This window comes from Myxocyprinus asiaticus, chromosome 24 (assembly GCF_019703515.2).
Source record: "Myxocyprinus asiaticus isolate MX2 ecotype Aquarium Trade chromosome 24, UBuf_Myxa_2, whole genome shotgun sequence".
NCBI lineage: Eukaryota > Metazoa > Chordata > Actinopteri > Cypriniformes > Catostomidae > Myxocyprinus > Myxocyprinus asiaticus.
The window spans coordinates 15,460,292-15,478,658 of NC_059367.1; the positions used below are offsets into that span (position 1 = coordinate 15,460,292).

Sequence of the window (18,367 nt, forward strand, 5' to 3'; positions counted from 1 at the left end):
ATAGTAAAAAACAAAAAGTTTATCCAATCAGAATTTATTCCTCGATGCTTACAAGCAAAGTGTGACAACTGTTTCACAAATCACATGCCGAAGCCATGCTCCTTAGGCGAAGCACTGTGTGAGTCTGAGTTCCACCCCATCAGGCCTTCAGAATTTCCACAGAATCCCTCAACACTGTAGTGAATAGGCATCTAAAGTCAGATTGCCAGATTAATCAGTCAATCATGTAGATTTTTGTTCCTGGTGGGTGTGGTCTTTAGGATATGTCCCAGTCCAGGCCTTCTAGCTGGCCTTGAGTGACACAATCACGCTTTAAGTGATGTACAGTTGCAATCAAAATTATTCAACCCCCCTGACCAGCAATACATTCTGGTGATGTGAATAAAAACACATCAACTAAAACCTCAGTAAACAGTCAAAGTAAGTTTTTAATACACATTTGAGTGATTTTGAGAACAAAGAGTTTTACTGAAAAAGTCCAGTGATCACCGAGCTTCAATTTACACACTGAAGGCATCACATTTGTCATGCCAAAATGGCCTGATACCTGAAAGAATCCACGGTGTCAGTCACATAGTCAGGATAGTCGTTTCCTGCAGCCGCAAAACACCCCAATAACAGGACTGACCCACCTCCATGCTTGACTGTGGTGATGGTGTCGTTCTTGTCATCACCTTGTCATCTTACTCCAGACGTACTGCTGACCCATGGATCTAAAACTCATTTTCAGTTTAGTGTCATACGTCTATAAAACTTTCTTCCAGGACTCCACAGGTCTTTCCTACTTATTTCCTATTCCTTCTTGAATATTCAAGTCAACATTTCCCTTGGTGAAGTTTTGCTTTCTTCCACACCCCAAGAAGGTTGCTGTTGTACCATATTTAAAAAATGTATGAATGGTGCTGCCAACTTTGTCTATTGGAAATTGAAGTGCCTTGGAAATGTACTTTTAGCCATGACCTTTCTTGTGTAATGAAATAATCTCCTCTATTAGCTTTTGAGACAGCTTATTTTTAATTGCATTTTTTGCATAGAAATACATTTTTGCTTACAACGCTAAACTTACATTTTAAAACTTAAATAAGTGCCATTGCAGATTGATGACTTAATTTTGTTTTAAAACAATTACTTGTGTAGCCTTACATATTTAAGGAACAGCTACATGCAGTAGGTGTTGAATAATTATGACATGGCTGTATTTTTTAAAAATCCTGCTATTTAGAAATATTAGGTTATATATTCACACTATGTCTTTGAATGTGTCACTCAACTGATATAGATGTAAAGTTTAAAAATTCTGGGTCATCAGAAAAGCTTACCTTTGTAAATCCTTACTGTCTTGGGGGGGTTGAATAATTTCGATCGCAACTGTATGTAATTTGAAAGTGAAGACCACGAGACCTTGCTGACGAGTTGGCTGTCACTGCCTCATTACCATCGAGAAAGAAATCCTTATGGATTTAAAAGCCTGAGATGTTCTGCATGATCGTGCGATTAATTATACAGGAAAGGAGGACTGATTTTCACTTCAAGAAAATTGGTAAGTGCTTTTTGCATTGTTATAGCAACATCAGGAGTTTTTTAAGTGTAAATTAGGCTGCTTGAGCATTCAGTGTCGGATCAAGTTTTGAAAAGTAACCATGTACCCTGACGAAACAAAATGTATTGCAAGCAAAATTTAAATCGCAAATATTATTAGAGAGCTTTTTCTTGGTATTAGACCTCCTTGGTTCTGGCTTTCGTGCATGCACGTGTTTTTAAAATGTCAATTGTTATTATTAGTTGACTGCCACATAACATATGATATGCTGTCTTATTCATTGTGAAACTGTGCTTAATGGCATGATTCGCACTGAAGGCCTAGACTTAAAATGCACGGGCCGTGGCTGATATATATATATATATATATATATATATATATATATATATATATATACACACACACACACACACACACACACACACACACACACACTCACCGGCCATTTTATTAGGTACACCTGTACATCTGCTTATTCATGCGATTATCTAATCAGCCAATCATGTGGCAGCAGTATAATGTATAAAATCAGGCAGATATGGGTCAGGAGCTTCAGTTAATGTTCACATCAACCATCAGAATGGGGAAAAAATGTGATCTCAGTTATTTAAACCGTGGCGTGATTGGTTATGCCAGACGGGCTGGGGTGAGTATTTCAGTAACTGTTGATCTCCTGGGATTTTCATGCACAACAGTCTCTGGAGTGTACACTGATGAGCCAAAACATTATGACCACTCACAGGTGAGGTGAATAACGTTATCTCCTAACAAGGCCACATGTCAAGGTCTGGGTAGATTAGATGGTAAGCGAACAATCAGTTCTCGTGGTAAACGTGTTGAATGTAGGAGAAATGGACAGGAGTAAAGACCTGAGCGACTTTGACAAGGGACAAATTGTTACGGCCAGACAACTGAGTCAGAGCATCTCTGAAATGGCAAGGCTTGTGGGGTGCTCCCAGTGGTGAGTACCTACCGACAGTGGTCTGAGGAGGGACAAACCACAAACCGGCGACAGGGTGTTGGGCGCCCAAATCTAATCGATGCGCGAGGACAATGTAGGCTATTCCGTCTGGTCTGAACCGACAGAAGGTCTACTGTGGCACAAGTCACAGAACATTTTATTTGATGGTTACGGGAGGAATGCGTCACAACACACAGTGCATCGCACCCAGCTGCATATGAGGCTGCATAGCCGCAGACCGGTCAGACTGCCCTTGATGACCCCTGTTCATTGTCGAAAGCACCTACAATGGGCACGGAAGCATCGGAACTGGACCTTGGAGCAGTGGAAGAAGGTCACCTAGTCCGATGAGTCTTTTACATCACTTGGACGGCCGTGTACATGTGCGCCATTTACCTGGGGAAGTGATGGCACCAGGATGCACTGTGGGAAGACGACAAGCTGGTGGAGGGAGTCTGATGCTCTGGGCGATGTTCTGCTGGGAAACCCTGGGTTTAGACATTCATGTGGACATCAATTTGACACGTGCCACCTACCTAAACATCGTTGCAGACCAGGTACACCCTTCATGGCAATGGCATTCCCTGATGGCAGTGGCCTCTTTCAGCAGGATAATGCGCCCTGCCACACTGCACACATTATTCAGGAATGGTTTGAGAAACATGATGAAGAGTTCAGGGTGTTGCCCTGGCCTCCATATTCCCCAGATTTCAATCTGATTGAGCATCTGTGGGATGTGGTGAACCAACAAGTCTGATCCAGAATCCACCTTGCAACATACAGGACTTGAAGGATCTGCTGCTAATGTCTTGGTGCCAGATACCACAGGACACCTTCAGGGGTCTTGTAGAGTCCATGCCTCAGTGGGTCGGCGCTGTTTTAGCGGCACGCGGAGGACCAACAGCATATTAGGCAGGTTGTCATAATGTTTTGGCACATCAGTGTATAGAGAATGGTGCCAAAAACACACACACAAAAAACATCCAGTGATCAGCAGTTTTATGAATGGGAATGCCTTGTTAATGAGAGAGGTCAACGGAGAATGGCCAGACTGGTTCGAACTGACAGAAAGGCTATGGTAACTCAGATAACCACTCTGTACAATTGTAGTGAGCAGAATAGCATCTCAGAATGCACAACATGTCAAACCTTGAGGTGGATGGGCTACAACAGCAGAAGACCACGTCGGTAACTTTATTAGGACCATAGTGTTCCTAATAAAGTACTCAGTGAGTGTATAAATATGTTATGTATAAATACATGTATGTCACTCCTACAAAATAGTGAGAATATTAATTAAAACCTATATAATAAGGAAACATCCTTAAGGATTTACTTCATTTTATTTATTTACTTCATCATAGTATGTTAGCAGTTAAACACTACTTAATGCCACTAAACTAAAGAAAGAAAGTGTTTTGTAACATGGTCAAAGTGTCTAAAATATTACACATTCAAAATTACTGTGTTAAGGCGATAATAATATGTGTCTACACATAATAACTAAGCACGTTTAAAGTGACCGTGTTAAGGCGATATGCCAAGTTTAAAATTGCCGCTTTAACATGGACAAACTCTGCTTGTTGAGTAACTGCAGAGATTTGTATTATGTGTAAATATTATGCAACTTTACAGTAGCTCCACAAAGCACAAAACATCAGCCAAAAGAGAGAGCGTGTCAGCTAACGTAAAGATTCAGTCTTATCGGGAATAGATACACCTGTGCACTGCAGGAGGACTGAAAAGTGTCAAGTTTAATAATGATTTTTAAATTTTTTAAATCTTTAATATTATGGTACTGTATTTTATTCTGTAGCCATTTCATTTTTCATCATATCACTATGACCTTTAACGTAAAATACTAATCATAAACGTAATAATTGTTTATGATTAGGCTGCATAAATGAGCGAGTATTGACTCATAACGGCTTAGGAAAGGGGTACGCTTCATAATATTCATGATAAAATTAGAGAGTAGGCACAGAATAGAGGTCCACCCACTTGGAGATTCCTGTCCTCGCCACTGCCCTGATGCCCCCATTCAGTATCTTTCCTCAGTTTGCAGTATACACCGATCAGCCACAACATTAAAACCACCTGCCTAATATTGTGTAGGTCCCCTTCGTGCCATCAAAACAGCACCAACCCGCATCTCAGAATAGCATTCTGAGATGCTATTCTTCTCATCACAATTGTAAAGAGCGGTTATCTGAGTTACCGTAGACTTTTTCAGTTCAACCTAGTCTGGCCATTCTCTGTAGACCTCTCTCATTAACAAGGCATTTCTGTCCATAGAATTGCCACTCACTGGATGTTTTTTGTTTTTGACTGTTGTGAGTGAAAATCCCAGGAGATCAGCAGTTACAGAAATACTCAAACCAACCCATCTGGCACCAACAATCAAGCCACAGTCCAAATCACTGAGATCAAATTTTTCCCCCATTCTAATGGTTGATGTGAACATTAACTGATGTTTCTGACCCATATCTGCATGATATTATGCACTGCACTGCTGCCACACGATTGGCTGATTAGATAATCGCATGGATGATTGTTGGTGCCAGACGTGCTGGTTTGAGTATTTCTGTAACTGCTGATCTCCTGGGATTTTCACACACAACAGTCTCTAGAATTTACTCCGAATGGTGCCAGAAACAAAAAACATCCACTGAGCGGCAGTTCTGCGGATGGAAATGCCTTGTTGATGAGAGAGGTCAACACAGAATTGCCAGACTGGTTCGAACTGACAAAGTCTACTGTAACTCAGATAACCACTCTGTACAATTGTGGAGAGAAGAATATAATCTCAGAATGCTATTCTGAGATGCGGGTTGGCGCTGTTTTGGCGGCACGAGAGGGACCTACATAATATTAGGCAGGTGGTTTTAATGTTGTGGCTGATTGTGTGTGTGTGTGTGTGTATATATACAGGTGCATCTCAATAAATTAGAATATCGTGGAAAAGTTCATTTATTTCAGTAATTCAACTCAAATTGTGAAACTCGTGTATTAAATAAATTCATTGCACACAGACTGAAGTAGTTTAAGTCTTTGGTTCTTTTAATTGTGATGATTTTGGCTCACATTTAACAAAAACCCACCAATTCACTATCTCAAAAAATTAGAATACATCATAAGACCAATAAAAAAAACATTTTTTGTGAATTGTTGGCCTTCTAGAAAGTATGTTCATTTACTATATATGTACTCAATACTTGGTAGGGGCTTCTTTTGCTTTAATTACTGCCTCAATTCGGCGTGGCGTGGAGGTGATCAGTTTGTGGCACTGCTGAGGTGGTATGGAAGCCCAGGTTTCTTTGACAGTGGCCTTCAGCTCATCTGCATTTTCTGGTCTCTTGTTTCTCATTTTCCTCTTGACAATACCCGTATAGATTCTCTATGGGTTTCAGGTCTGGTGAGTTTACTGGCCAGTCAAGCACACCAACACCATGGTCATTTAACCAACTTTTGGTGCTTTTGGCAGTGTGGGCAGGTGCCAAATCCTGCTGGAAAATGAAATCAGCATCTTTAAAAAGCTGGTCAGCAGAAGGAAGCATGAAGTGCTCCAAAATTTCTTGGTAAACGGGTGCAGTGACTTTGGTTTTCAAAAAACACAATGGACCAACACCAGCAGATGACATTGCACCCCAAATCATCACAGACTGTGGAAACTTAACACTGGACTTCAAGCAACTTGGGCTATGAGCTTCTCCACCCTTCCTCCAGACTCTAGGACCTTGGTTTCCAAATGAAATACAAAACTTGCTCTCATCTGAAAAGAGGACTTTGGAACACTGGGCAACAGTCCAGTTCTTCTTCTCCTTAGCCCAGGTAAGACGCCTTTGACGTTGTCTGTGGTTCAGGAGTGGCTTAACAAGAGGAATACGACAACTGTAGCCAAATTCCTTGACATGTCTGTGTGTGGTGGCTCTTGATGCCTTGACCCCAGCCTCAGTCCATTCCTTGTGAAGTTCACCCAAATTCTTGAATCGATTTTGCTTGACAATCATAAGGCTGCGGTTCTCTTGGTTGGTTGTGCATCTTTTTCTTCCACACTTTTTCCTTCCACTCAACTTTCTGTTAACATGCTTGGATACAGCACTCTGTGAACAGCCAGCTTCTTTGGCAATGAATGTTTGTGGCTTACCCTCCTTGTGATGGGTGTCAATGATTGTCTTCTGGACAACTGTCAGATCATCAGTCTTCCCCATGATTGTGTAGCCTAGTGAACCAAACTGAGAGACCATTTTGAAGGCTCAGGAAACCTTTGCAGGTGTTTTGAGTTGATTAGCTGATTGGCATGTCACCATATTCTAATTTTTTGAGATAGTGAATTGGTGGGTTTTTGTTAAATGTGAGCCAAAATCATCACAATTAAAAGAACCAAAGACTTAAACTACTTCAGTCTGTGTGCATTGAATTTATTTAATACACAAGTTTCACAATTTGAGTTGAATTACTGAAATAAATGAACTTATCCACGACATTCTAATTTATTGAGATGCACCTGTATATATATATATATATATATATATATATACACACTGGCAGCCAGAAGTTTGGAGTAATGTACAGATTTTGCTCTTATGGAAAGAAATTTGTACTTTTATTTGCCAAAGTGGCATTCAGCTGATCACGATGTACAGTCAGGACATTAATAACGAAAAAATTACTATTACAATTTGAAAAGAATGTTCAGAACTATTTCAAAGAGTTCCTCCACGTGCAGCGATGACAGCTTTGTAGATCCTTGGCATTCTAGCTATCAGTTTGTCCAGATACTCAGGTGACATTTCACCCCATGCTTCCTGTAGCACTTGCCATAGATGTTGCTGTCTTGTCGGGCACTTCTCACGCAACATACAGTCTAGCTGATCCCACAAAAGCTCAATGGGGTTAAGATCCATAACACTCTTTTCCAATTATCTGTTGTCCAGTGTCTGTGTTTCTTTGCCCACTCTAACCTTTTCGTTTTGTTTTTCTGTTTCAAAAGTAGCTTTTTCTTTGCAATTCTTCCCATAAGGCCTGCACCCCTGAGTCTTATCTTTACTGTTGTACATGAAACTGGTGTTGAGCGGGTACAATTCAATGAAGCTGTCTGCTGAGGACATGTGAGGCATTTATTTCTCAAACTAGAGACTGATGTACTTATCTTCTTGTTTAGTTGTACATCTGGGCCTTCCACATCTCTTTCTGTCCTTGTTAGAGCCAGTTGTACTTTGTCTTTGAAGACTGTAGTGTACACCTTTGTATGAAATCTTCAGTTTTATGGCAATTTCAAGCATTGTATAGCCTTCATTCCCCAAAACAATGACTGACTGATGAGTTTCTAGAGAAAGCTGTTTCTTTTTTGCCATTTTTGACCTAATATTGACCTTAAGACATGCCTGTGTATTGCATACTGTGGCAACTCAAAACAAACACAAAGACAATGTTAAGATTTATTTAATGAACCAAATAGCTTTCAGCAGTGTTTGATATAATGGCAAATGATTTTCTAGTACCAAATTAGCAATTTAGCATGATTACTCAAGGATAAGGTGTTGAGTCATGGCTGCTGGAAATGGGGCCTGTCTAGATTTGATCAAAAATTACTTTTTGTGATGGTGATGGTGCTGTTTTTTTTTATGTCAGTAACGTCCTGACTATACTTCTGTACTTATACTTGTGATCATTTGAATGCCACTTTGGTGAATTAATGGACCAATTTTCTTCCAAAACAGCAAAATCTGTACATTATTCCAAACTTTTGGCCGCCAGTGTATATATATATGTATGTATGTATGTATGTATGTATGAACAGTAGAGGATCCCCCATACCCCACTAGTTTGGTTTTCCAGTGTCCTAAACCTTTCCAAATTATTAAGAGACTTTTTATTATATATATATATATATATATATATATATATATATATATATATATATATATATATATATATATTTTTTTTTTTTTTTTTTTTTTTTTTTTGTCTTATTTTACAAAGTACTCTTGCTGCCAATTTGGGAATGTATAAAAACTATTCCTAAAAAGTGGTATTTCTTACACATTGTCAGTAGTCAGTATGGCTATGAAATAATAGAAGTTATTATCTTCCGGACGTAACATGGCAGTCCCATATTCTATGGGCGGTAGAGTGGTGAGGAGACGAGAGCCTGTTATTTTGAATGGATGTCTATGGAGGAGATGCTTCTGTGTGCTGAATAAACTGCTTTTGGGAGCAAACAGCTTATCACTTAATGAATTGTCCGCCTGTCCGCTAATCTTCAACATGTTCAACGGTGACTAAGTGTTGTAACACACTAGTTGACCATTATGCTCTCTCCTATGATAGAGCCTCGGAGGCTGTTTTCTTAATAAATAAAATAATCTCTGGTACTAAAGACAGCTGCAAACTTGTTTTATGCAGCATCGATAGTTAGTCAACATAATTGTTAGATGCAGTCTTAAGTGAATGGCTGTTTATGCAACCAGCCCATAATAAATGTACACTCTTAGGGAAAAAAAAGGTTCTTTGGGGTTCCATATAGAACCCTAAGGTTCTTATCTCAACTCTAACGAACCTTTATGCCAAAAGGCTCTTTTCAAAGATTTACAAAGAAAAAACCTTTTTGCTCAAAAGGGTTATATAGGCTTAAAATTGCTCTGCATGTAGGGGCCTATTTAAAAAAAAATATATTTTTTTTGTAATTAGTTTTGCACACTATATAACTTTTTCACTTTTTTGTATACCTCAAATAAACAAATAAATAAATGCATTTGACTTAAAGCACAGTTTGTGCCTAAAGCACACTTACTTTTCAGTTAAAATCTAACTTCATTGTATCAAATCTCACATTATTGTATGCCAGTGTGAATTTATTCTCTGCACTATTCTACGTCATTTAGTAGCATAAGTAGTGTGATTAGTATGTTATCTGAAAATACAATAAAAAGAAGTGTACTATGAGTATCCGGAAGATGCACTTGATCATGATGATAAACCATCAAAACGTGAAATGGAAAGTTGGACACTTCATGCACTCGGCGCTCGCGGCTTGCCGTACGTAGCAAAAGGGACGGAGTTACCTAGCTGCGATGCTTACAGTGTGACTTCCCCAAGTGACAATATAGCCCTGGTCTCCTCTATGTAATTACACACATCTGTTTGGAGTGCACCGTCCACAGTTCTTAACTTCTTCCATTAGATATGTGCTTGATATTTATTTTCATAGCTTTGTATTTCTATCTCTTTAGGGACAAGCCCACTTGGTTTATGGTCAGTATGACATCATAGAGAACAAGAGAGTAAGCCATCAGAGAAAAGCAGCAGAGAAAAGGGAGGAAGCAGGAATCTTAGTTCAGCCGCCTGGCTCTAACAGATCAGGCTTCTGGAGGGGTGGATTAGAGCTCAGGTGAAGAAAGAGATCGAGACTGTGAGAGCTGGGAGACGTTTTTCAGGTAGCCTATCTGTCTGAGATGGTCCAGCACTAATGGACTAATGGACAGGTTAAGATGCTCTATAATCCTTACATGGGTGGGTAAATAATCCAGGCCTTCTCTCTTCTATTAGGCACAGGTCTAGACCACTTTACCACCTATTCAAACCTTGTAATGTGACTCAGTGCTTGAAACTTAAGAGACATTTACGAGAATCCTCCTTCTGTAAACAAGTGCAACAAAACACTTTAATCCATGCAGTCTAGATGGAACAGAGACCAGGGAGTTGAATAGTGAAATTCCTGTAACTTACATGCATCTGATGCCATGTTTTCTTGGTGTCTTCCAAGGTTATGAGAAATTTTTGTGTTTGAATGTTACTGGATGAGTTGTGGGAGGAGCACAGAAGGTGAGGAACTCATCAGACACCTGCCTGAATCTGACCTTTCTGTTTTAATGAAATGTCATGAAGATAAAAGCTGAGTACTGTGTGTGCTTGTGTGATGCTGGACCTGTTTGTGAGTGTGAGCAGAATGTAGACCCACAGATGTGTATGTTATACGTTGTCTTGCCACAGCCTCTTTCTTTCTTCTCTTCCCTCTATCCCTCTTTATTTTCTCTCTCTCTATGTAATAAAGGGTTAGAGATGCTGGAGCGCCATCTCTCATCACTATTCATTGCTCAGCTGCATCACAGATACAGTACCTGGAAACCGCGACTTCTGCCAGACTTTCAGGCTGATTCCATTTAATACTTTCACACCGTTCAACTTACTGTTCAGTTATGAACAGTTTCCATAAATGAAAAAGTAAATAAAGAAAAATCCTTGTTGTACAATGTGTGGGCAAAGTGAAGTATAGGCATATTTTATGAAAGCGCTTAATTAAATGTTAACCATTTATACTAACATGGTAACATTAAGAACCCAACTGGAAAGTTACAGAATTTTCTTGGAATCTAACCAAAATTTTACCAGAGTTTTTTTTCCCCTCCATAATATGAGCAGAGTTAAGACAAGGAAAAGTGTCTGTTGAAAGATAAAACTGGAATAAAACAGAAGGCCTTTGTGTGTTTTTTGGTTGTCTTGGTTTCTCATCACTGAGCTAGTGGCCCCTCTTGCGTCACTCTTTAATTTTTTTCCACTGGAATTTATTGGTGGATAGCCTTAGGGTCTATTCCACTGTATGTCTGAATGATCAGCTATTTCTTAATTCTTTCATGTTTATTCAAATTACATACAAAATGTTCATTCAAATTCAAATCTTGTACAAAACCCCAAAATTGTATTGGAATTCTAATGACAGCATCTGTATTTAAATTGTTTTAGTCTTTTTTCTAGTCTATTGCATTTAAATAATTCCTGTGATCTGGCAACATGACCACAGGGGAAGTCGGAATGTTCCAGTACCCTGACATCGGCCTATTATGCCGAGTTACTGACAAGCACCATCTCCCATCAGATATTTTTGCATTGGTTCAAGTGTGTTTACCTTCCCCTGTGACTGAAGACCCTCATCTCGTGTTGAAACCAGGAAGTAGTTGCGTTTGCATAATTAGCGATGAGTTTTCCCTTTAACATTACATTTTAATTCCACAGATGGTTAGATTTTGGGTTAGGGTTTGGGGGTAGAGTTCATAAAATATGCAGTCTTCTCACTGTATTACACCTTTTACAGCTCAGAACATCTCTCTTTTGGCACCCCTCAGTGGGTATTTCACCTGCTGTGCTTCGAATTTCGGTAAGCACAAAACGAGTTAAAAAGATCTCAAAAAGAAAAGTCAGCCTACTGTTTTTGTATTCACTGTGAGATCTTTAGTGCTTTAAGAACCTTCACAGCTCCCCAAAACCCCTGCTTGCTTCTACACAGACACTGACACATTAGTCAGTCAGGCAGCGGTCTGGGCCACCTAACACTTCAGAAATCTTCTGCCTGCTTAGGGCAATTCCCGATTAGAACAGCAGACTGGAGAATCAACAAACTCAACAAAACCTAGACTACCACCGCTGGAGAGTGGTAGTTTTTTCAGTTCCAGTTTAAAAAAAAAAAAAAGAAGCTTTTTTCCCCCCTCAATGGGCTCTGAATATAATATAATGCATAAGGCAGAGTGAATAAGGTTTTACTTCATAATGAACTTGCAGTAGTGCTACAGACATTATACTTTGATTTGTCCCTTAAAATGAGAGATTTTGGTTCTTCCCCAAAGTGGTTTCATCAGCAGTGATGCGGTCATCCTGAAGTTTACTCTATCGAAACAGAGATTCTGTATTAGGTGCACCCAGTGGATTTAGAGGCAGATACACCACTGGTGAATCCCTGCTTTTTGTTATTAGTTTAATTGTTGACGGATATTCCCATTTGACAGGTTCAGTCATATACTTGTTTACCTGTTTCAGGGTTAGTTCAGAATGGTGTCGTTTGAAACCATCATTAATTTTTTTTTAATTTATTTTGAATTGCATGCAGCAAGTAATTGTGTTAATGCCACTTCAGTAAATAAAGTTCTAATCACAGAATAGGCTTGAATTTTATTTTAAAACTGGACTTTGTACTGGACTTTGACAATTTTCACATTTTGTTGTATCATATACCGTATATACCATTGTGTAGTGACGATGTGGTCTTGCTCCACTGGAAAAGAAGATTATAATAAAAAAAGAATGGATAAACTAATTTTGCTGATGATCTAACAGAGCCTGTTCTAGTGAACGTGAGTTTTCTTCTTTGTGCCTGGGCGTAGGCCCTGAGGGTCAAAATCACTAAGCGCTGTCATTAAGAGTTTGTTGATAAGATCAACCAATTTATGTACAGCTTGACCAATGCATGTAGCTTAGAGGCAACATTTTAGGTGTGCTTAAATAAAGTGCTAAAAGAGGATAATAAATATAAATGGATGTTCTTATTTTTATTTTAGAACTCTTGTTTGCAGTTGTACAAGAGAGTAAGAAGTAGTATGTGGAACAAGTTTGTTTTGGTGTGGGAGTTGATGTGTCAGAATTACAGCAAATGTTTGTGCCACTCTTGACCGATAATGCCCATCAGTGACCTATGTGATGAATTTTTGTGAGAACATGCTAGTAAGTGTGTATATGCATTGTGTCTTTGTGTATGTGTGTGTGTATCTGTGAGAACCATACTAGAGTGCTTTAGCAAAGCAGTGTAGCGTGCAGTACAGGAGTGATGTGGGCTGAGCCGACCTGACCGAGTCCCGGCCCTCCACTAATCCTGCCGTTTTCAGGAGCCCTGGCCCGTACTTGATGAGCTTGAGTAAGAAAAGGGGGCAGCGCTTTCTCCCGTTCGCTCTTCCCTCTTTCACTCCCTCTCATTCTTTCACTCTCTCTCTTTTTCTCATGCACCCCCTCTCAAACCCTAACCCTGCCTGGAGCTAATGTGAAAATGAATGAGTTCCAAGTGTTTACTCAGCAATTCTCTCTGTCTTTCTCCCCCTGTTCCTTCACATCCCTCTCTCTGCTCTGAGAGAATGACAGATAAAGGAAAAGTGGACGTCAAGCTGAATTTTAAGCACATCTCTTCCAACATGAAAAAGCTTTGACTGCGTTTAATATAGTATTTGGAAACTAAAAATGTATTTGTCATAGATAACAAAGTATCAAACCAAGTTGGGTTTAATTAAAAGAATGATTGCAAGAGCACACTTTTCAAGCAAAATATTTAACCAAAAGAAGTAGCCTATGTTTTAATAAAGGAGAAGGTTGAGCATCATTTGTTTATAGATGACTCTTGGATAAAATCTTGGATTTTTCATCTGATGCAGAGTTTTTTTTAAAACTGTGGTCCGGTGGACATCAGGGAGCCGCAAGGGAGTGACATTTTTACTGTTTCATTTGGTTTTCTAGACATTACTCTAATAGTGGGTGAAAAAATCTTTAAAGGAGTAGTTCACCAAAAAATTAAAGTTCTGTCATTACTTTTTTTATGTTACTCCAAACCTGTATGGCTTTCTTTAACTCTGTGGAACACAAGGTCAATTTTTAAAAGGTCTTCACAATGTTTATTTGCAGTAATGCATGTGAATAGTGACTCTGGTCTGTCAAGCTCGAAAAAGGACCATAAAATGCCATAAAACCACAGCAAAAGTAGTCAGTGCGACTTATGCACTATATTCCAAGTCTTCTGGAGGGATACAATCAATTTGTGTGATGAACAGAACAGAATTTAAGGCGTTATTCACTTTGTAAAATTCTGGCTATAGTACAATAACAATATAAAATCCAATTATTTAATTTTGCAAACATCATGTTGTCTTAATGATATCACACTTATGAACATGCTCATACAAATAAAATGGGTATTTGTTTTATACATGAAGATATAAATCTCCCTTTGTATTTCAGGATTAGGGCCACTTTGGGGGTCAAAAAGTTTGAAAATCCTTGATCTAAAGGAATGCTAGTCATCAAGTGTCTAAATACTGTTTGGGGCAACTATAGCTATGTTGGTTCCAAATCTTTTATCGTTCCTTTGCTTGAAGTTACATAAAGATCCAGGGGAAACAGACATGGGTGTATTTTTTATTTAATAGCTCCAGGACCATTAAACTTCAACTGTATATTCAACTGAATACAACTTCAAACAAGGCCCTGAGGAATTCGTTTATATACGTTGTTGTAGATGCTGACACAGCTGTCATGGTATAACATATGCCAATGTATGTATACTTATGTGGTCACATTACATTATAGTACATTACTGTATGTGGAGACATACACAATCTTACAGTACTTTTGTAAGAGTTGGGAGACTGTGTGTATCTGCAGTGTTCTCTAGTGTGTGTGTGTGTGTGTGTGTGTGTGTGATGTGGGAGTAATATTACGGGGATTACCATGAGATGATGGGCCCTGGGGCTGCTGGATGAGGGGCTGTTTCCTGGCTGTAGCCCTTGTTTGTCTGCCTGACCTGGCAGCACTAGGGGCAGATCCTGCTTGAATACAACCCTGATCCCACGCCTGTCTGAAGCTGTTAGCCACTGTGTTCGGCTAGCTGGGCTTAGTTTGTCTGGCCACATGCTTTGTGTCGGGGCAGTGAGGAGTGTGGGCAGGGATGGACATTGTCATGGTTTATGACTCTGGTCTTATTCATCCTACCATTTTTTTCTTATCAGTCAGACTCAGAGGGCTACTAAGCACTGTTGAATTAAACCTCACTTTTTAAAACAAATACTGTCTGTTCAGTTTCTCCATCTTGCTAATCATCACTCTCTTGCTCACTCCTACTTAAAGCACTTACCAGATAAATATATATATTGACCATATATACAGAAAACTTTGAGCTTTAGGTCTGTGCTTTGGACATTGGCTTATTATATGCATTCACAGAGAGAGAGAGAAAGAGTGAGAGAGTAAAAAAACTCGAGTTACTTTTTATCTTCTGACCTTCCTGTAGATCCCTTGTGTTGAAAAGCAAAGCTCTTGTAATTCCCTGATAGGTTTAACTATTCATTACAGCCATAGAGATTTCTCTGTGCAGTGCATGTGCACATAGACTATTATAGTCTTTCTGTAAATCTTGGGTCAGAGGTGTTGCAATGATGCTGTAATAACCATGTAACAAAGACTTATCTAGTCTCATTTTGGAGAATACAAATAAACCAGAGTACTTTCTTAACATTCTGTAAAGGTTTTTTTTTTTTTTTTTTAGAGGCTTGTTATTATTTTTCAGTTGGTGGATTGACAGCTAGTTTGAGAAGTCTGTTACAGCCATTCTGTGTGTTGTTTCTGTCTTAGATACTCATTGAACTCTAGGCAAACTGTGTGTGTGTGTGTGTGTGTGTGTGTGTGTGTGTGTGTGTGTGTGTGTGTGTGTGTGAGAGAGAGAGAGAGAGAGAGAGATCAAAGATGAAATTTGCAGGTGAGTTTTGGATTTAATTCTGTCAACGAATTCAGTTCTGGCATAGTTTCATCTTTTTCTTATAAAAAACTGTCCTCAGTGAGACAGTTCAAGTAACATTGTTTAATTGAAGAGTATTTAACTTCCACCTCTCCAACCTTTCCTTCTAAATCCTGTCAATCGTAAGACCCCAGATTCAGTGGAATCTATTATGTCAGCCACTTTGCCTTATCTAAAATCTCACATGTATATTTCACAGGGTCAAAATCAGGGATCAGGTACCACTTTCTTTATGGGTTTCCTTAAAGGACAGAAGACGAAACCAGGTTTGACAGTTTACATTAAGCATGGTACAGGTTAGTGTGTGTGTATATATATATATATATATATATAATAAAAGCATTAACAAAGTAAGTTTTTGTTTTCTTGACTATTTATTTGTGTTATTTATTTAACATATTTTAAACTTTGGACATTTCTTTTGACTTTTGGTAGATAATCAGTTTAATCGGCTTTACTATATTTTTGCAATTGCAGTTTTAACAAAATCTGAATTTGTCTGTCTAACATGAATTTAGCGCTGATCTTTTGACCTTACTTTCTTTGTAAGTGAGGGGGGACTGTCTTGCAGCGCCCAATCGTTCGTCATGAGGCAGCCTGTGTCGTCACTCGGCCCGCTCTATAAAACTACCTCCAACTCACTCACCTGGTTAGACAAACACCTCTCTAATCCACAGCTGAGGACACGAATCTTTCAACTTTATTGTCAGTATTCATACGTCCTTTAAGTTGACAAACTAAGTAAAAACAAAATTCTAAAATTCAAAAAAAAAAAAAAAAAAAAAGATTTATATAAAACAACTTTTATGAATCTTGCCGATTTTTCATATTTCACGGGCATGTGCAACATGACGGCAGAGTCCCAGCAGTCGCCAGCCGAGGCGGTCAGTCCAGTGGTGGTATCTCCCAACGTGAGCCTGGACTCACCGATTCCGCCATCACTGAACCACCAAGTCCGATCCAAAGATGGTGTTCTCGTTAAAGCTGAGCCTCGGGGCAGCAGTCCAAACACAGACAAAGAGGAAGGGCTTTCACTGGGACAAACCGAGGAGCACCTGCTCGCCACTGGAAGCCGGCGAAGGAAAAGGCCGGTACAGCGAGGAAAACCGCCCTACAGTTACATCGCCCTTATAGCGATGGCCATCGCCAATTCAGCTGAGAGAAAACTTACCCTGGGAGGCATCTATAAATTTATCATGGAGCGCTTTCCCTTTTACCGGGAGAACTCGAAAAAGTGGCAAAATTCTATACGTCATAATCTCACTCTCAACGACTGTTTCGTGAAGATCCCTCGGGAACCCGGTAGGCCTGGCAAAGGGAACTATTGGACGCTTGACCCCGCCGCTGAGGACATGTTTGACAACGGAAGTTTTTTGCGAAGGAGGAAAAGGTTCAAGCGGACTGATGTTAGCACATATCCTGGGTACATGCAAAGCTCCAGCGCTTTCACGCCCACAGCAATGGGCAGACAGACATACCCCAACACATTGTACCCGGGTATGACGTCGGGCTACGGGTCTCAGTTGACTGGATCTCCGCACCCAGCGATGCTCCATCACTATCAGACATCGGCCGGGGCCGCGCAAGGTCAGCCCAGGATGTTCAGCATCGATAATATTATTAGTCAGCAGTCAGAGATGCAAAGCGGACCAGGAGGAGACCTCAACCCGCAGTCCCTCGGCCTGGTCACGGGAGACCTGGGTACCATGACCTCCAGCTGTTCCGTATCTACTTCTGACTCAACCTGCTTTCAGGCCCAGTCGATAAACCCTACAAGTAACATGCTGTGCAGGAACACCGGATCTCTTGCTTCCAACATGACAGTCGGCTACACTTACTCCCCGTCGGCTTCACCTACTCACTTGTCCGGGGTCACGCTGTCCAGCTTCTCTCCGGATGGTTCACAGGTGTATTGTACAGGGAACAGGATTTCGCTGCCAGCTGTGCGCTCTGGGTCGTGCGCCGAGCATACAGAACCCCTTTTAGGTCTTTCCGGGCAAGCAATGAACTCTTACAATAATTCATATGTGAGACAAGCAAATTATGCCTCTGGACTGGAGCGATACATGTGAAATATCGACCAAATATCGTGCACTGACAACCCATTTTGCAGTTTCACATTAACAGATAAAGGAACTACAGATATGAGTGTTCAGACGACTTCATCACACTGCTAACACTCGAATTGGTTCTTAATCTTTACGAGTGCTGACTGTGAAACAGAAGTTGTGTACCATATGGCAAAATGAGCACGTTGTGTTACCTAAAACAAGAAGAATTACAGTTCTGTTATTGCAATGTAGGTTAATTTGATACTTTGTTTGGATATGTATATATACTGAATGCCTATATATATATATTTCTCGTCCCACTGATATGAGAAAACTGACAGTCAGTCCCATGAAAAATGTAAATTTTGTAAGCCAATAAATATGTTCTGAGTAATTCTTTTTGTTTGTCATCTATTTTAAATCACTTTGTTTAAAAAAGTAAATAAAAATACAATAGTTTATGTTGTTTATGTTAAGTTTTCATTACTTAG

The 18,367-nt window shown here is 39.7% G+C and overlaps 1 protein-coding gene across 1 annotated transcript; it reads left to right on the forward strand.

The window, feature by feature from the left end:
* Window positions 1–14,083: 14,083 nt before the first annotated feature.
* LOC127415241 (forkhead box protein E4-like) lies at window positions 14,084–18,367 on the forward strand. The gene is made up of 2 exons (XM_051653907.1): window positions 14,084–16,091; window positions 16,376–18,367. The coding sequence occupies exon 2, from the start codon at window positions 16,632–16,634 to the stop codon at window positions 17,895–17,897; it is 1,266 nt and encodes a 421-aa protein (XP_051509867.1). The 5' UTR covers window positions 14,084–16,091; window positions 16,376–16,631; the 3' UTR covers window positions 17,898–18,367.

Excerpts from the sequence above, each read along its gene's own strand:
- LOC127415241 (XM_051653907.1), top strand. The coding sequence starts at position 16,632 with ATGAATCTTGCCGATTTTTCATATTTCACGGGCATGTGCAACATGACG.